This window comes from Pezoporus occidentalis, unplaced genomic scaffold, assembly GCF_034315485.1.
Source record: "Pezoporus occidentalis ecotype Australia unplaced genomic scaffold, CSIRO_AGI_Poc_V1 ctg3, whole genome shotgun sequence".
In the NCBI taxonomy this organism is placed as follows: Eukaryota; Metazoa; Chordata; class Aves; order Psittaciformes; family Psittacidae; genus Pezoporus; species Pezoporus occidentalis.
In genome coordinates this window covers 2977297-2994782 of record NW_026914940.1, presented here as the reverse complement: position 1 = coordinate 2994782, position 17486 = coordinate 2977297, and the positions used below count along the sequence as shown (strand labels likewise).

At 47.3% G+C, this 17486-nt stretch overlaps 1 protein-coding gene across 2 annotated transcripts in view; it reads left to right on the top strand.

The window, feature by feature from the left end:
• Positions 1–8763, top strand: part of DENND3 (DENN domain containing 3) — a 38756-nt gene extending 29993 nt beyond the window's left edge. For both annotated transcript variants that reach the window (XM_062626903.1, XM_062626904.1), the window contains 8 exons: positions 123–252; positions 681–788; positions 1929–2068; positions 3814–3974; positions 5696–5829; positions 6662–6777; positions 6894–7031; positions 8166–8763. In XM_062626903.1, the coding sequence (XP_062482887.1) occupies positions 123–252; positions 681–788; positions 1929–2068; positions 3814–3974; positions 5696–5829; positions 6662–6777; positions 6894–7031; positions 8166–8366 (1128 nt within the window). In that variant the 3' untranslated portion in view covers positions 8367–8763. The remainder of the gene's footprint in view (positions 1–122; positions 253–680; positions 789–1928; positions 2069–3813; positions 3975–5695; positions 5830–6661; positions 6778–6893; positions 7032–8165) is intronic.
• Positions 8764–17486: the final 8723 nt, after the last annotated feature.

Sequence of the window (17486 nt, the reverse complement as noted above, 5' to 3'; positions counted from 1 at the left end):
TGACTGAAGTAGCGTGAATTATGCTGCATCTAGTGCTTGTGCTGAGCATGACGTGGGTGTGACATGGAGACTTGTGAGATTGATGAGCAGCAGATAAACTACAGTAAGACTTTTGTCTTTAGGATCCTCAGTATATTCAGCAAGCACTGACAAACGTCCTCCTAATGGATGCGGTGGTTGGTGCCCTGCAGTCCTCCAAAACCATATATGCAGCCTCTAAACTGTCTTACTTTGACAGGATGAAGAATGAAGGTCAGTCACATGGCAGGGCTACAAAGCCTGCTGGGTTTGCATCATCTGTCTCAGCTCTTTCTGTGTTCTGGTTTTCAAACTGCAGCAGTATAAAAAGATGTTTGACTGCACTTTCACAGATGTAGTTTAGTAAATAGCATTAATAGAAAGCTTAGGGATTTGTTTTTATTCTTCCTTCTGTGCATCTGAACCTTCTGTCTCCATGTTGGATGCTTTGGTTTTGTTTTGGCTGTTTGGACTGCTCGTGTCTTGCATACTTCTGCTACCAGAATGCATACAAATGCTGTTTGGGCTCTCCTGGTCAGCTAATAGAGGGAAAGAAAAGTGAGAGATGTGAATAAATGGTGCAGAATTATTACTTCCTAAGAGTTATAGATCAATTTCAAGCTCAAGTGTGCACTTTGTGACCTTTTAAACATCTATTTTAGTGCCTATGATGGTCCCCAAAACAACTTCAGAGACATTAAAGCACAAGATCAATCCCTCAGCTGGTGAGACATTTCCACAGGCAATTGATGCCTTGCTTTATACACCAGGTACAGTGATGTATTACTTGCTTTATGTCAGCCAGCTTTAATTAGCCTCTAAAGCACGTTATCTCCTAACACCTGCTATTGTGACTGCCTCATTTTGTTACATCCTGATATTCTTTTGTTGTGTGTTGCATACTAAACCAGAAAATCATTAAGAAAGAACAGTAATGTTGCATATTAAGATACTCCAAGGCTTAGCTTCTGCAGTCTTAATTTGTCTTCCAGTGTGTATATGCCTTACAATAGATTGCAGTTATGTTTTATTGTGCCAGTTTCCCATTAAGACTTCAGCCACATTTACTGAGCAGGATGGATGAATGATGCTCACTTTTGATCAGTATTCAGTGTTATTTCTGACCTTTTTGATGGGGGTATTTGATTGAAACACCGAATCAAACACTTGAAATCCCACCCAGACCTACATGCCTGTACTGCTCATTGTACATAGTGTGTGATCTGATGCATGTAACTTAAGTCCACCCCTTAGAAAACATTGATTTCCTTGTGAACTTTTCTATGATACTTGGCACATTTATATCTGACTAATTTAAAAAGCATTGGAAGAAGAAATAGAAGAAGAGTTAGGGACTGTGTTCAGTGGGTGTGAATTTAGGTAGTAGCCATGATAGCTCTGGAAGGTCCTAACTTGACCTCATAACCTAACTGGTCCTCTGATGTAAGTTTGTATGGAATTCTTAATATTTGGGCAACTTAAGACAAAAGGAGGAAGGTTAGTGGGATTCCAGAGTTAAAGGGGGCAGGAGCAACACTGTGTGAGTGGTGGGGGTTCAGTGGTGCTTGTCTTCCTTTGTGGTATGGAGGCTTCTAAATGGAATGGAGTAGATAAAATGAGTGGATTTATTAGTTGCATTTCAGGGCTTAAAAGCTTTCTTGCATTCCCAGTTAGCCAAGTACTTGGTCAGCAGTGAAAGAGAGTATCTGTGCTCTGAAAAATTTGGAAATGTGAGATTAAATGATGAGGTGAGGTCAAGAAATAGTTGAGAACATGCACGAATTCATTGTGAAAACTGGGTCATTCGTGAACTGGTGATGCAAGTTCCACAACACAGATGGTTTTCATCCCACATTGTCTGCAAAAGTGGTTTCTTTTCTTTTACCTCATCTCCTCTGCTTCATTTCTAGGGCATCTTGACCCTTCAGAGAGACCTGGCAATGCTCATCCAAAACTGTGGTGTGCTTTAAGTGAGGGGAAGGCAGTGGTCTTTGATGCATCTACCTGGTCTATTCAACAGCACTGCTTCAAAATGGGACGCTCGAAACTGGTAAGACTGGTCCACATATTGCACTTGCTGCTTTAGCTTGGTGCTTTTGTGCTTAAGCCTGTATGACCCTGAAACACAGACATTCCTTCAAAGCTATAGAAAGATACTTGAGTTATTTGGGCGTCAGTTAAGATAAAGAAATGGCCATTTTTGAGAAGAAGGGAAGGGAGAGAAAATGAAGCATCACTGGTGAGAAGTGATAGATTGGATATTGGGAGAGCCTGCTGGCCTAATGGTAGGAATGGGTTTTTGGGGCAGGAAGGCAGATTTGAAACAGTTGAGGACAAATCATAGAATCATAGAATGGTTTAGGTTGAAGGGACCGTAAAGCTCATCCAGTTCCAACCCTCTGCCACGGGCAGGAGCACCTTCCACTAGAGCAGCTTGCTCCAAGCCCCTGTGTCCAACCTGGCCTTGAGCACTGCCAGGGATGGGGCAGCCACAGCTTCTCTGGGCACCCTGTGCCAGCACCTCAGCACCCTTGCAGAGAAGAATTTATTCCTTACATCTTACCTAAATCACTAAGAGTAAGAAATTAATATGAAGAGAAGATGAGCATCTATTCCTGAGAACAGATGAAAAATCATCTTTGCTGAAGAACTGGGTACTGGGACAAGGTGTAAGGAAACCAGGTGGGTGATATTGCATGAGAGACTGTGCTCTAAAAGAAGATGACTCAACCAGCAGGTTAAAAAGTGTTGCTTATGAAAGACAACTGAAAAGAATAATTCTTGATGAAAGGGGAACCAGAACTGCAGATGAGTGAAAAACGTGCAAGAAAAGGGACTGGATAGGTCACCAGTGTGAAAGCTGAGGAATGATGCTGTGGATGAATGTGGGCTAGAGTCAAAAAGGGAGAGGTAAAGCTGATAATGAAGAGCTGGATGGAGGAAAGGTGGAAGTTCAGGAGAAGAGTCTGGTACTGACCTATCCTAAAGAAGAGAAAGAAGAGAGAAGGAAAGTTTGGAACTGATGGGACTCGGAAGGGAAAGAAAGGACATTCCAGAGACAATAAAGGAGAAGACAGTATTTTCTTAGACACTGCTTCTAACTGAAGTAGGGGCTGTGTTTGTATCAGTTAGGGTGGGTTCTAATCCAGAGGGCAGAAACACAATGACTTCTGTGGTATAGAATCATAGAATAGTTAGGGTTGGAAAGGACCTTAAGATCATCCAGTTCCAACCCCCCTGCCATGGGCAGGGACACCTCACACTACATCAGTGTCACCCAAGGCTCTGTCCAGCCTGGCCTTGAACACCGCCAGGGATGGAGCATTCACAACCTGCCTGGGCAACCCATTCCAGTGCCTCACCACCCTCACAGGAAGGAATTTCTTCCTTATATCCAATCTAAACTTCCCCTGTTTAAGTTTTAACCCATTACCCTTTGTCCTATCACTACAGTCCCTAATGAAGAGTCCCTCCTCAGCATCCCTATGGGCCCCAATCCCTATAGGCCCCTGATGCTCTTTGTAACTTCTACTTTGTTTGGGCCAGGAAACCCAGCTTTGAGTCAGTTACCAGGATAAAGCATTAATCCTATTTACTGGAGGATAAAGTCAGCAGAGATCAGTCCTTTCTCCTTACTTATAGAGCAGAGCAAGGGATGGAATGCTGGAGCTCTGAGCCTTGATCTCTTACTGTAATCACCAGAAAACTGTAACATCTTAATGTAGCCCTTTTCCATGTTACATTAAAGGGTGATTTATCTGCCAGATTTTATTGAATGCTGCTTTTTCTCCCCAGACTTGTATGATCATGGTGGAACAGAGTCAAGTGTGGATTGGTTCTCAAGACTCCAATATTTACATCATCAACACCCACAGTATGTCCTGTAATAAGCAACTAAATGATCATCGTTCTGATGTTACAGACATCGTTGTGGACAAGAAGAATGGAATACCCAGGTATGCTTAGTTACAGTGTTTTCTCCTTAAATATATATATACAGGCAAATATGAAAGATGTCTCTACCACCAGAGGAGTCATGGACATGTGGAGGATCTTCCTGTGTTAAGTAGAAGCCATTTTATGTAGCTAGAACAGCCAGCCTAGAGAATTTGGGTATCAGTGAACAGAGGACTAGTTGAAGATCCAAATGATACAGTCAATCCATTCAATTCAATTGTGCTTTCACTGACTGAAACAAAGGCAAAAAGTTAACTCGTGCTTGAAGAAAAGGAGCCCATAGAGGAAATCAGTGACTGTTTTTCCTAGATGTTAGAAGGAATGTGTTGTTTGGAACAGAGATGCTTATGCTGCTAACATCAGCCTTCATTTAGCCTGGTTTTGTAGCTCCCATATTGTAGTTGGTAAACTAAGAATTTCCTTTTGGAAGAGAGAGCATTATGTACTTTGGAACAAAGAGGATAAAGGAACGCTTTTCTGGCCAAGGATGAGAATAGCCAGGAATTGGCAGCATCCAGTGCTGAATCAATACAGATGCAGTTTAAAGACACTTCACTTCTGCTTTGAGCACATCATCAACTGGATGTTTGCAGCATGCTTCTGCATTTATCCTGCCTCTTCATAACAAATAATACATTTGTTGTTTTGTCCAGGCAAAATGCTTTTGGTAGCACTGGAAAGAGTGTTGGCTGGAGGCCTTAACCTGTGGTCTACCCATGGGAGCAGCAACTCCAGACCAGACCAAACCAGACAGCAGCCATAGCTCTGCCAGTGGGGCAGTGGGTGGAGCTGGGTTTAGGGAGGTTTGCTTAGGGTTTGGAACCTTCTGAAATAGAAGGACATGGAGCTGCTGGAGTAAGTCCAGAGGAGGCCACGAGGATGACCAGGGGCTGGAGCACCTCCTGTATAGAGACAGGCTGAGAACATGGGGGCTGTTGAGCCTGGGGAAGAGAAGCTGTGTGGAGACCTCGGAGCAGCTTCAAGTGTCTGAAGGGGGCTACAAGGATACTGGAGAGGGACTCTTCATCAGGGACTGGAGTGATAGGACAAGGGGTGATGGGTTCAGACTGAAACAGGGGAAGTTCAAGTTAGACATAAGGCAGAAGTTCTTCACTGTGAGGGTGCTGAGGCACTGGGCCAGGGTGCCCAGGGAAGTTGTGAATGCTCCATCCCTGGCAGTGTTCAAGGCCAGGTTGGACAAAGCCTTGGGTGACATGGTTTAGTGTGAGGTGTCCCTGCACATGGCAGGGGGTTGGAACTGGATGATCTTAAGGCCCTTTCAAATCCAAACCATTCTGTGATTCTGTGACCCAGAGCTGTTGGTTGCTTAAATGAACATTCTGCTGTCTAGAGCCAGCTACTTAGAATAAAGTGAGGGAAGAAGAGAAATTTAGATCCTTCCTAGGCACTTTGGTGGCAGAGGTTGGACATGCTCCTTCCACTCAAGACTCTGGTCACCTTATTTGAAAGAATTGAACCAATCTAATAGCTTACTGTTGAAATAATGCCAGCATCTGGCCTTGAAGCCTTCTGGACTTCAGTCCAGTTTCTGTTAGAAATCATTCCTGTGCTTTACTCTTCCAGTGTCTAAAATGAAGAACATTCATTTGGCTTACTATACAATTGGTTATTTTGCAAGTAACTCTTCTGTGCATGCCCTCTGTTCTGAACACAAATGGGCACTGGACTATTGTTGTTACTCTTTAATCTGTGCCAACAGTGATGCATACTCAAGCAGTTTAGATGGAACAGTGATTGCTTGGAACATCAGCACTCTGAAAGTTAACCGTGTCTTCCAGCTGCCCTGCCAAAATCTCACTTCTATCAAGCTTCATAATGACCAGCTGTGGTGCTGTAAGTTCATTCCTCAAATAGTAAAAGCCATAAAGTACATCTTCTCATAACACACTGTTTTATTGGACAGAACAATGCATTGATCTCAAACTCATGTGTACATGATGTTCTTCCCCCATTCTCTGCTTCATCTGTTTAAGTAGCATTTTGTAGATAAGGTTTCCAAAACTCACAGATGGCAACTCCAGGTTGCCCAGAGAAGCTGTGGCTCCCCCGTCCCTGGCAGTGTTCAAGGCCAGGTTGGACACAAGGGCTTGGAGCAAGCTGCTCTAGTGGGAGGTGTCCCTGCCTGTGACAGGGGTTGGAACTGGATGAGCTTTAAGGTCCCTTCCAACCCAAACCATTCCATGATTTTCAGTACTGCCATACACAGGAACCTGGATCCAAACATAACAGAGCAGCAGCTAAAGCCTTGGGAAGTGCCTGGTCCTGCTATGGGCAGCAGTGGTGTTGCTGTGCTGGGTTTAACTTCAGCCCTGTTAACTTCATAGCACAGACACTTGGTCTCTGTTCTACAGATGAAGACAATTGTGTACTTGAGAACCCAAGTATGAGATCCTAATTTTAAGGAGTTTATTCTTCTCCTCTCATCATTTCTGGGCTCTTAAGCTGACAGAACCACAGAACAGCAACCAGCATTTGGAGAAAGAGCAGACCTAAAAACTAGGTGCTGGTGAAAACCAGGCAGAAGGACCTCAAAGATTTCACTGCTGATTAAGAAACAAGACAGTTGTTAGATGCATTCATTCTAGTTTGTCTTTTTTCTCCACAGTTTCTAAAGTTGGAGGAAATACTTACTTCTGTTACTAACTCTTTGTCTTTAATCTTGAAGGTACTGGAAGTTGCATACTCGTAGTGTCAACGCATGAATTTCAACTACAGCTGAAAATTGAGCATCACCTGAAGGATGTGTGCTCCTACTTCCTTTGCTTCCAGCTCTTTCTCGAGGTATTCTATTTAAACTGCTAGTAGAGTTTGAAGGAAGCATTACAAGCCATAGTTACGTGCTACAATATACTTCCTGTCAGCTGCGCTCATGTTAAATGTCTCTTTCCTTGCTTTAGAGAGATGAAGTGTGGGCATCTTACTCAGGGAGTAGTGACCTGTATATTTGGAACACCAAAGACTTCTCAAGTCCACCTCAAAAGATTCATCTTCAGGACTGCTCTGAGATCACTTGTATGATAAGAGTTAAAAATCAGGTGAGAGACATTTGGACTGGTTTAAATGTTGTGGGATTCTTTACTAAAGACCAGGTTGGATGGGGCTTGGAGCAACCTGCTCTAGTGGAAGGTGTCCCTTCTAGTGGAACCAGATGAGCTTTAAGTTCCCTTCCAACCCAAACCACTCTGGGATTCTGTGATACTTAAGAGCTTTGTTCCTTTCCTCTTCCACTTACTCCTCACTCCGCTCCACTTAACTGACACTGAAGTCCACCTGGTAGATACAAAAGGAACAAGTGGACAGTCTCCCTGTGTGATCCATCTTCTGAGCCTGAGGGTTCATCTTTCAGTTCAGCAGCCTCAGTTGTCCAAGGGGGAGCCTGAAGTCTGTGGTCCTGGGAGCACCCGTGCTCCTCTTCTACACAGCACTGCAGTTACTGGGAATGAGCTTGCAGCCTGGTAAAGAGTAAAAGCATTGGTGGGGTTGCCTGCTACAGGCTTGAAGTGCACCTCTGCCTCAGGTTTCTTATCTATTTTTGGCCCCAGTCTCTGTGGCTCTGATTTCATGCTGAACTTGCTGGTGCTACAGTTTTCTGCATTAGCAGGTTCCAGAAGTTCACTGCCAGCCATGTTACAGAGAAGTACTTTAACTGAAGCTGGACTCTTGCTGGTTTCCCTCACTTCTCTCTTGTGGGATGTGTTAAACAATGGTTCTACATTTACTTCTCTGCCCTTCTGTGATCTTGTAGACCTCACTGATTCTCCTTAGCTGCCTTCCCTCCAGCCTATGGAATCCTGGTGTTTCCATCTCTGCTCATATGGTAACTGTTCCTTTCTTTATGGTTTTAGTTACTCTTCCCTGGGTTTCCTCTGCTCTTGCAACACCCAGCACTCAAGGTACAGGCACACTGTGGTTAGTACAGTGGGAAAGTGACGCCTTCTGCCTTATTCTCTGCACTGGATGTGTAGAAACAGAGGCAAAAGGAGTCACCAAGGCAAAATTGGGCAGGAATCTGACAGATGTAGACATCACCATGTACACAGGAACTTCCCAGTGTTCCCTTTTCCAGCCCTCACTATATCAACGTAAAACACAGAACTCCTCCACCGTGTCCTAGACTGAAAAGTAAAGCAGTACAAGTGATTGTGGCCTGGTTTCTGTTTCTCCTCCAGATGTGGGTTGGCAGCAGTGCAAGGCTGCAGGGCAAAAGCAAAGGGAAGATCTATGTGGTCAGTGCTGAGAAGAAGACTGTGGAGAAGGAGCTGGTTGGGCACGCGGACACGGTGAGGGCCCTGTGCTCAGCAGAGGACAGATACGTCCTCAGTGGCTCTGGAAGGGAAGAAGGGAAGATTGCCATTTGGAAAGCTGAGTAGTTAAGCTATCCCAGCTCCATCTGCCTGTCTGGAAGAAGGGAAGTCCTCAGGCTATGTTGACTCCAGCATTTTGCATGTATTTCAACCCGTTGTCAGTGTTATTCTGTATTTATTGAGTTAGTTTAGTCCCTACATTGCTGTAGGAAATGGCAATAGAATCTCTCCTCACACCTTGTGCTGCTCCTGCACATTGGATAAAGAAAGGGAAATGTGAAAAGAGGGATGTTTGGCTTTAAACTTGGCCTGTGGTGCTGGGAAGGGTCGGGGTTAGAGGCCAGACTGAAGCCAGCTCAGTAATTCCACTGGAGCTCTTCCTGGGCAATGCATGGAATGCCTAAAAACTGGGATTCAATACTCCCTCTACAGCCTGGGATAGCTGGAAATGGTCACTGAAAAGGGTATGTATGTATGTATGTGTATGGTGATGTATTTGAGATGTAGACACTGACAGGCTCTCCCTGACAGCACTGCAAGCTCCCTGCTGCTGAAACAAGACCCTGGGATGCTCCTAATGCTGTTTTACCTTTTAAACTTGGTTTTCCTTCCAGAACAGCACACAGCACTTGGCATTTGCAAGTTTGTGCAGCTGAGCTTTAGGGATGTTTCATCTGTACCACTTATTTATTTCATTGCCATGTATATTATATATTATACGTGCTTTTGGAAGCAACCAAGAAACCTCTGCCACTCCTCCCTTCAGTTCCTGGCATCAGAGGAACTGCTGCTACTTTGTGTAGAGCCCATGGAGTCCTCAGATTACTCCTTAGTTACTGAAACAAGCATCATCCCATTGCAGCCTTGAGGATTCCGAGCATCATTCCCGAAATCACTTCCTGCTGTACATTGTTTTCTCCATTCATGACCATTACCTACAAGTGAACCAATGCAGAAGAGCTGTATGTGTGTTATCAGTGCTGAGTAAAGTGAGATACAATATTTAAGATACTGTAAATAGAAGGAACAAATGGGCTGCTCCTGTCGGTGGAGATGGACCAGTGCAGGCCCAATACAAGTGTAAACTACTGGAACTACTGTGTAAAGTCTTAACTCTTCCAATGTACTGATGAAAGGTTTTATCATAGGGCGATAACTGAAGTTTTATATCTTTAGTTGTTTTACTGTCAATGTAAGGGCATTAAACACTACATTGACCTGTCTTCTCTGTCCTCTGTTCCTTTGTCACTCCATGCACGATCCAGGAATGATGATTTTTAGCCCTAATCCCACCCTCTCTGTGTGCTGTGGAGAGCAGTTGCCCGTTTCCTTTCTCTCTACACATTCTCCTTTCTAAAACCAGCTTCTGCTGGTGATTTATCCTCCTGGCTGTGGCTTCCAGGTTCCTCATTTCCTCCCTGGTGACATGGAATCATTCACACACACACAAGCGCTGTGCAGGAGTGTCACTTGCTGCAGGTGACCCCAGTGCCACCAACCTGCCACTGCCTGGTGTGTCCTTCATTCCTGACAGCCTTTAAACCTGGGTTTGCTTCTCCATGGGTTTGTACCCAGCTGGTGGAAACGGGAGGTGACAGAGCTGAAAATGGCCATGTTTATGGCCATTAACAGACTCAAAAGGAATGTGTTGAATAGGAATGTGATCTTGGGCACAAGCCTTTCCCTGTGAGGGTGCTGAAGCGCTGGCACAGGGCGCCCAAAGAAGCTGTGGCTGCCCCATCCCTGGCAGTGTTCAAGGCCAGGTTGGACACAGGGGCTTGGAGCAAGCTGCTCTAGTGGAAGGTGTCCCTGCCTGTGGCAGGGGTTGGAACTGGATGAGCTTTAAGGTCCCTTCCAGCCCAACCTGTTCTATGAGTCCATCATTCATCGAGTGTTGCCTCCTTTATAAAACGCTGCTTTCTTTAGCACCAGCTGTTGAACACCAGGGGATAGGGGAAGTCTTTCACCACATCAGACCAGACGGTGAGATACAAACATCCCTCAACACTAACCCATCCCTGGGGCAGGAGGACCAGCAATTCCAACCCAGCTGGTGTGAGGAGCACAGTGGTTTGTCCCTCCTGGAGCCTCAGGTACGTGCTCACACATTGCAGCTTTGCTTCGGGTTAGAGCTATGGAGACGAACCTGCAGGAACAGCGCAGTGGGGTTTGGGTCAGGTTCCAGTTCCACCTTGATGATGGGAAGGTGCAGGGGAAGGGATGCACAGATTCCCTGTGGTCCTCATTGCTCCTCTGCTCCAAGTCCTCTGAGGGCTGATCCTGATGATACTTGTGACTTCCGTGTTCTCATCTCTCTGTTGTTTCACCCTGGGGTGAGCTCTTTGAGGCCATTGTGGTTGTGCCCATGCAATGCTTTGCATGGGGCTGTGCTGGCCCATGGGAAGGTCTCCTGCAGCTCAGGATGCTGGAAACTGGCACTTGAATGGGGTAAACCTATTGAGGCCATTTGTTACAAAGCAGCTTTGTTGGGGCTCAAACCAGGCTGCAGTGGGGAGGGTTTAAGCTCTGAAGGTTTTCACTCGCAGCCCAGAAAGCCAGCCATATCCTGGGCTGCATCCAAAGGAACATGACCAGCAGGTCCAAGGAGGTGATCCTGCCCCTCTGCTCTGCTCTAGTGAGGCCTCACCTGGAGTATTGTGTGCAGTTCTGGTGTCCTCAACATAAAAAGGACATGGAACTGTTGGAACAAGTCCAGAGGAGGCCACGAGGATGATCAGGGGCTGGAGCACCTCCTGTATGAAGACAGGCTGAGGAAGTTGGGGCTGCTCAGCCTGGAGAAGAGAAGGCTGCATGGAGACCTCAGAGCAGCTTCCAGTATCTGAAGGGGGCCTATAGGGATGCTGGGGAGGGACTCTTCATTAGGGACTGTAGTGATAGGACAAGGGGTAATGGGTTAAAACTGAAACAGAGGGAGTTTAGATTGGATATAAGGAAGAACTTTACAGTAAAGAGGTACTGTAATGAGTTACCCAGGGAGGTTGTGAATGCTCCATCCCTGGTGGTGTTCAAGGCCAGGCTGGCCAGAGCCTTGGGTGACACGGTTTAGTGTGAGGTGTCCCTGCCCATGGCAGGGGGGTTGGAACTGGATGATCTTAAGGTCCTTTCCAACCCAAACGGTTCTGTGATTCTATGATTCTGTCTGAGGTTGTCTCTCAGAACATGGTTGCAGGCTGCATGTGAACAGGACCCGAGGTTTACACGAGGCCCAACCAGAGCCCCTGCAGCCAGCGGGGAGCTGCTCTGGGTGTAAGGCAGGGGTTGTGTTGTGTGACGCTCCCATTGGTGATGAGAAGGTTGAGAGCCTCTGCGTAAGGATGAAGGGGAAGGCAAATAAAGCCGATGCTGTGTGGGAGTTCACTGAGCCAGGGGAGCCCCACGTGGAGCCCTGTGTGTGCAGCTGTCACCTCAATAGCAGGAGGACATCAGACAATAAAGGGGTGTCCCGAGAAAGGCCTCGAGGGCAAAGACTTGTGAGGGGCAGCTGATGGGTGACCCCATCACTGCCTACACCTTCCTCAAGGGTGGCACTGGAGGGAGGCGCTGATCTCCTCTCTGGTGACCAGCGATGGGACGCAGGAAATGGGATGGAGCTGGAACAGGGGAAGTGCAGATGGGACATCAGGAAAAGCTTCTTCATGGAGGGGGTCGGTCGCTGGAACAGGCTCCCCAGGGACGTGGTCACAGCACCGAGTCAGAGGTCAAGGAGCACGTGGTTGATGCTCTGTGCTGCACGGTTCAGTTTTAGGTAGTCCTGTGAGGGGCAGGGGATTTGGGCTTCATGGTCCTTATGGGTCCCTTCCCACTGGAGCTGTTCTGTGCCTCAGACCAAGGGATGGCAGCGTTTGTTTGATGCTAGGAATAACCCAGCTGCAGCCAGGAGCTGCTCGGGAAGTGAGGCTGTGTATGGAGGTAGGAAACAGCCCCTTCCTCTGCCTCCACCCGGCCCCCATGGGCTGCTGTGGGTGTATGCACAGGCCAAGGCCCCTTCTCCTCCAGCACAGATTGAATCTGCCTTTTGCTGCCAGCTCTTCAGAGGGGATGAAGCAAACCCCATCCTCACCCCTCCAGGAATCACTTCCCTCAGTTGCTGTTTCTGCATCGGTTTCCAGCTGTGTCGCACTGATGTGGGTCCCAGCTGCTGCTTGGGGGCAGAGGACAGAGCAGGACGTGACCTATGGATTGCCCCCCATGTCTGCCTCTTCCCCAAAGGTGCCTTACCCCAGTGCCTCAGCACACATCCCCTTTGTGCCACCCTGGGTGCCAGGACAAATCAATGCTGCTTGGCACTACTGCAGCTCCCAGGGCCAGAAAAGGAGCCAAACGCTGCCCTTGGCTGCAGTACTGGGGCCCTGTCCTGCTGCACCATGGCTGTGTCCCTCCAGGGCTGGTTCCCTGCTGTGTGCCTGCTCCCTGCCCCTTTTTGGGGTGTGAAGAGCTGCCCCGTGCGTGGGACCCCAGCTCGATAGTGTTTGTGCTGTCACCATCGTTCAGGTGGTGGACAAGGGATGAACATGGAGATGAGCCGGGGATGGATGCATGGATGAAAGCCCCCGCAGGCACATCCCATGTCCCTGGTGCGCTGTGCAGCCAGGCTGGAGCTCATGGGGAGTGGGTCTGGGAGTGCTGCCTGCATGGGCACAGCCATGCAGGGTGTGCAGTGGGTCTGATCCTGTGGGACACAGCGCATTGGGGCGCTCAGCAGAGCAGCAGCAGCCATGCAGAGGTGGGACGAGCAGCCATTGGGTTTCCTCTGTAAACACCTCACAGCAGCCCTTGGCAACAGGCGCTCTTACAGCCCCTTCCAGTGCTGAGGGCTCATGGTGTCCATGGGGACCAGATGCCAGCCATGCCCTCAGGATGGGAGCAATGCCCCCGTGGCTGCTGCAGACCCTGAGGGATGCAGGGACTGCCCTATCCCAGTGTTCAAGGCCAGGCTGGACACGGGGGCTTGGAGCAAGCTGCTCTAGTGGAAGGTGTCCCTGCCCAACTGGATGAGCTTTACGGTCCCTTCCAACCCAAACCCTGCACTTCACTTGTGCCAGGAGAACACAGGGATGTCAGGGCCATCTCTGTCCCTTAACTCCCTCTTTACTCCCTCCTTGGTTCCACCCAAACCCCACTTTGGGGTGAGCTTCTGCAGGGTTTGTGAACTGTGACACCCACGTCAGTTCACACCCAGGAGGGGCACCGGCTCCCTCCTCACCTCCAGCACAGGGCCAGGAGCCACCAGCTCTTACTGAAATGTTTATTAAGATCGAACTCCAGAACAAGGGAGCGAACACAATGCGTGTGTGGAGCAGAACGGTTCTACATCGATTCCTCCTCTCTATGCAGACATGAATAAACCAAGTTGAGAGTATACAAAAAACCCAAAGAACAGAAAGTGCAGAACACAATAACCCAGTTCTCATGCAACAAATCGCCTTCCTCTCTTCACTTCCAAACAGAAAATAAGCTCAACAGTGTCAAAAGCAACATCACCCATACATTGATGCCCTCAACGCACTCAAACATTCATCTGTGACATTACTTTGCTTTATCCCTTTTTCCTCGGAAAACAACAGTATGTGTTTAACACATGCTTATAAACATTGCTAAACTCAGCAAGAGCTAGTATAGTGCCCCAACTTAATAAGTTGATAAAACAGTAGTTGTCATATGGCCAGTTCTCAAAGGAACTAAATATTCTCTTCTTTTTTTTAATCTTTTTTTTTTTTAAGCCTTTTTTAGTTCATTTCTCCGCTATGAGATGCCTAAAATGCAGCTTGCTATGAACAGGAGGCATTTCAAAGGAGCTGGTCACTGGGCTACCCAAAGGGTTTGGTGTCTGTGTAACAGCAGAAGTGATGATCAATCAGATTTGGAGCTGCCAATTGGTTGAGTAAGAAGTCTTGTTTTTTTGGAGGTATTTATGGCAATTTGGGTACCACTGAGGACTGAGCAGGTGCAAATAAGGTGATGCCTCGTTGGGCTGAACCATCCCAGTGGATGTTGAAGTCCAGATTTCAGATTAATTTAAGTAACAAATGCATCAGAGCATGGCAAATGGAGCCATGTCCTGGGGTTTGCTCAAGTTTTAGCAGTCTAGAGGGCATCAGAAGCCTCTTCATTGTAGCAGATGCTCTTGTCCCTCCAGGTACCACTCGAGGTCCATTGTGCTCCCTGGGCTTAGGGAATGTGATGTTGAACCTGTGAGAGCCACAGGGGTGAGGAACCAAACAGAACTGGTTCTGTAGGACATGGTCTCAATTTAACTTAGAGGGAAACCTGGAAGACGCCATGAGCAGATCACATCATGAAAAGGCAACTGACCCTTTTTGTTCCCACCTAACACCATCTCCTAAGTGTCCAAGCTCCAGCTGAGGTTCTGCAGCTCATCCCAATGGCTCCTTCTGGCTGCAACACAAGAAACAGAGACCTTTGGGTAGCGCCACAAAATGACCAGTTTGGACTTTACAAACGTTCAGCTTTGTCGTTTAAGGAAGAACAAAAGAGGCAGAGGAGGCTCTGGCCCCATAAAGACTCTGCAAAGAAAAACACAATTTGGTTATTTCTCCTACACAGTCGTCACTAACGTTTTCCTGTGCAACATTTGGTGTTTGTTACATTTATTTGGCCTTTTACAAAGGAAACAAGGACAAACCAGCTGCAAAGAAACTCTTCCACAAATAGACAGTCCAGGTGCTGAAGCTGCTACATGTGCTTGGATACCATGCAGGAGTTGAGTTGCTTAGATAGGATACGTATTTAGAGCTGAGCTCGTCTCGCATCAGAATGGGATGAGGAAAACCTGAAGGAACTCAGTTCAGAACATGGTGAGGACAGTGATGAGCACACGAGCACTGAAGGTATTTTGGCCAGAGCAGTGTGTATGTAAAGGTACCTACACCCAGATACACACACACCTTAAAACCCCAACCAACCCTCAGTGGTTGAACTTGCAACTCATTGCAAGGACGGAGCAGTGGAGTGGCAGCAACCTGGTTACATTATTGAGACCATGACTGACTACCAGAAATGAATGAATCCTGAGCCCTGAATTCCCCTCCTGCCCAGGAACACCCTGTGCTCCTCCCCACCTTACTCATAAACGGGACCTCAACCCACATGGCCACAACATCCCACTGCTGTAGTGATGGATGCTGGAGGAGGACCCAGCTCATCATGAGCTGATGATGGATGGATGCATCTAATGATGGAACTGAGGTTTTAATGAGGTACCTGGCACCAATGACTGTTTCTGCTGCTGTCGTTCCACGTGCTGAGGGGTTCAGATCAGATGGGAGAGGAATGAGGAAGCCTCAGCCCTCACTTCCACGCTTCTGTGGAAAACCTCACACATCATCATCACAGGGTTCGGGTTCCAGCATCAGCACTGGTTACAAACCCCAGAGGCTGAACTTGCAGCTACCTCCTTCCCAGCCCACCACACTAGGAATATCTTAGTCCATAAAGGCTCAAGTGAAAGAGGAAAGGACAGGGTGTGTTTCAAGAAGCACGAACCTCCATTGGATTTACTGCCTTCCTCCCTTCTGATGACGAACAACCCACATCCTTCCATAAATGCTCATTTCAGCACTAGCAAACCACCAGATCCATGTCATTAAAAGGCTATTCAGGTAATAAATCTCTTTGAAAGCCACCTAACCAGCAGGAAGAGAAACATTCCTAAGAAATTATTGCTCTGGAGCCTGAAATTGCCATCCACAACCAGCACAGATCCCACTGGACTCCTGCAATAACCCACCAGTGCAAATCCATGCTATGCTTTGCTGAGGGGTTGAAGTCTGAGCTTCTCTGTTCTCATGTGAAGTATCTACCTCTGATGTGCAGCTTAGTGCTCCCAGCACTTGAGAATCCGAGCACTGATGGTGTCTCATGTTGTGCATCACCAGCACTGCAGCAGAATGTGTTAAAGCTGTTGACAGCACAGAGCAACACAGAATGAAGCCACCAAACCCTGAGAGCCTACTGCAGTAAAGGGATGGAGCACGTGGGATCAATGTGATTCTACAGTAATACAAACTAAAAGTGATGCTTATTGTTCCCAGGAATAAATAAAAGCCACTTCAAATCTCTCTTCCCACAACTTCTGCAACAAACAGATAAAATCCTACTTTATACCTTTTGATCATGACCAAAAAATGAATGATTTTGGTATCAAAAGACAAGGTAAGGGACACAGGAAGAACTAAATCATGGCCCACTCTACCTGAGAAGCGCTGGGGATAGGAAGAGAACTCAAATTCACGCAGAGCATTGTTGGGGAGGCTCTCTGGAGGCCTCCCTGGCAGACACAGTGCAGGCAGTGTGGTGGTTCCATGGCCATGGGACAGGAGGAGACACTTTGGCTCCTTCTTCTGGCAATACAAATGCTTCAGCACGTTTACAATGAATAATGATTTCCTTCAGCCTTACAGGGGGGTGAAGCAGAGCTTCCTGCTCCACAGCAGCGTGCATCCATGTATTCTGGTACAAACAGCAATTAAACTGCCCCACAAACAAGGATTAACATCCACTTCTTAGCCATGAGGCAATGCCAAATGCTGGCTGGGACAAAGCTGGCCCTACCTCTGATTGAGAACCTCTGGGTTGGAAACATCCTTCCCCTGGCTGAGACAGCTGAATAAACGTGTGTGAGCTCACCCCCAAAGGGTTTCACTGTCCCTCTGCTGGGTGTGGAAAGAGAGGGAGCTTCAGCTTCCCCTCTGCAGCAAGACCTTGGTCAGCTCAATGGTGCTGGGAAGGAAATCCTGGCTGAGGAAGGTGCCATGTGGAGTAAATGGTGATTGGAAACCACGCTGCTCCATGAAACTCACTGGGGAAAAGGGTAAGGCTGGCACTGGTCAGAAGATGCAGAGGTTTAAACTGTAGAAGAACCAGAAACAGAGGTTAAACCAGGGAGGATTTGACAGTGCTCACTGCAACAAAAGCAGAATCTTCAAGGAGCTTCAAATATAAAGTATTAAAGCCACTTAAAGACGTCTAACTCAGTGTGTGTTTTACACTAATGCCAGTTATAGGGTGAATCGCAACCTGTTCTATATGAACATCACCAGGATATATATTAAATGCAACTGAGATGATCAAGTTCACGGCAGAAGTTCAGTTGAAGTGTTTCTCACAACTGATTTCTTCCAGGTCTCATGTTCTTCAGTAGTATCA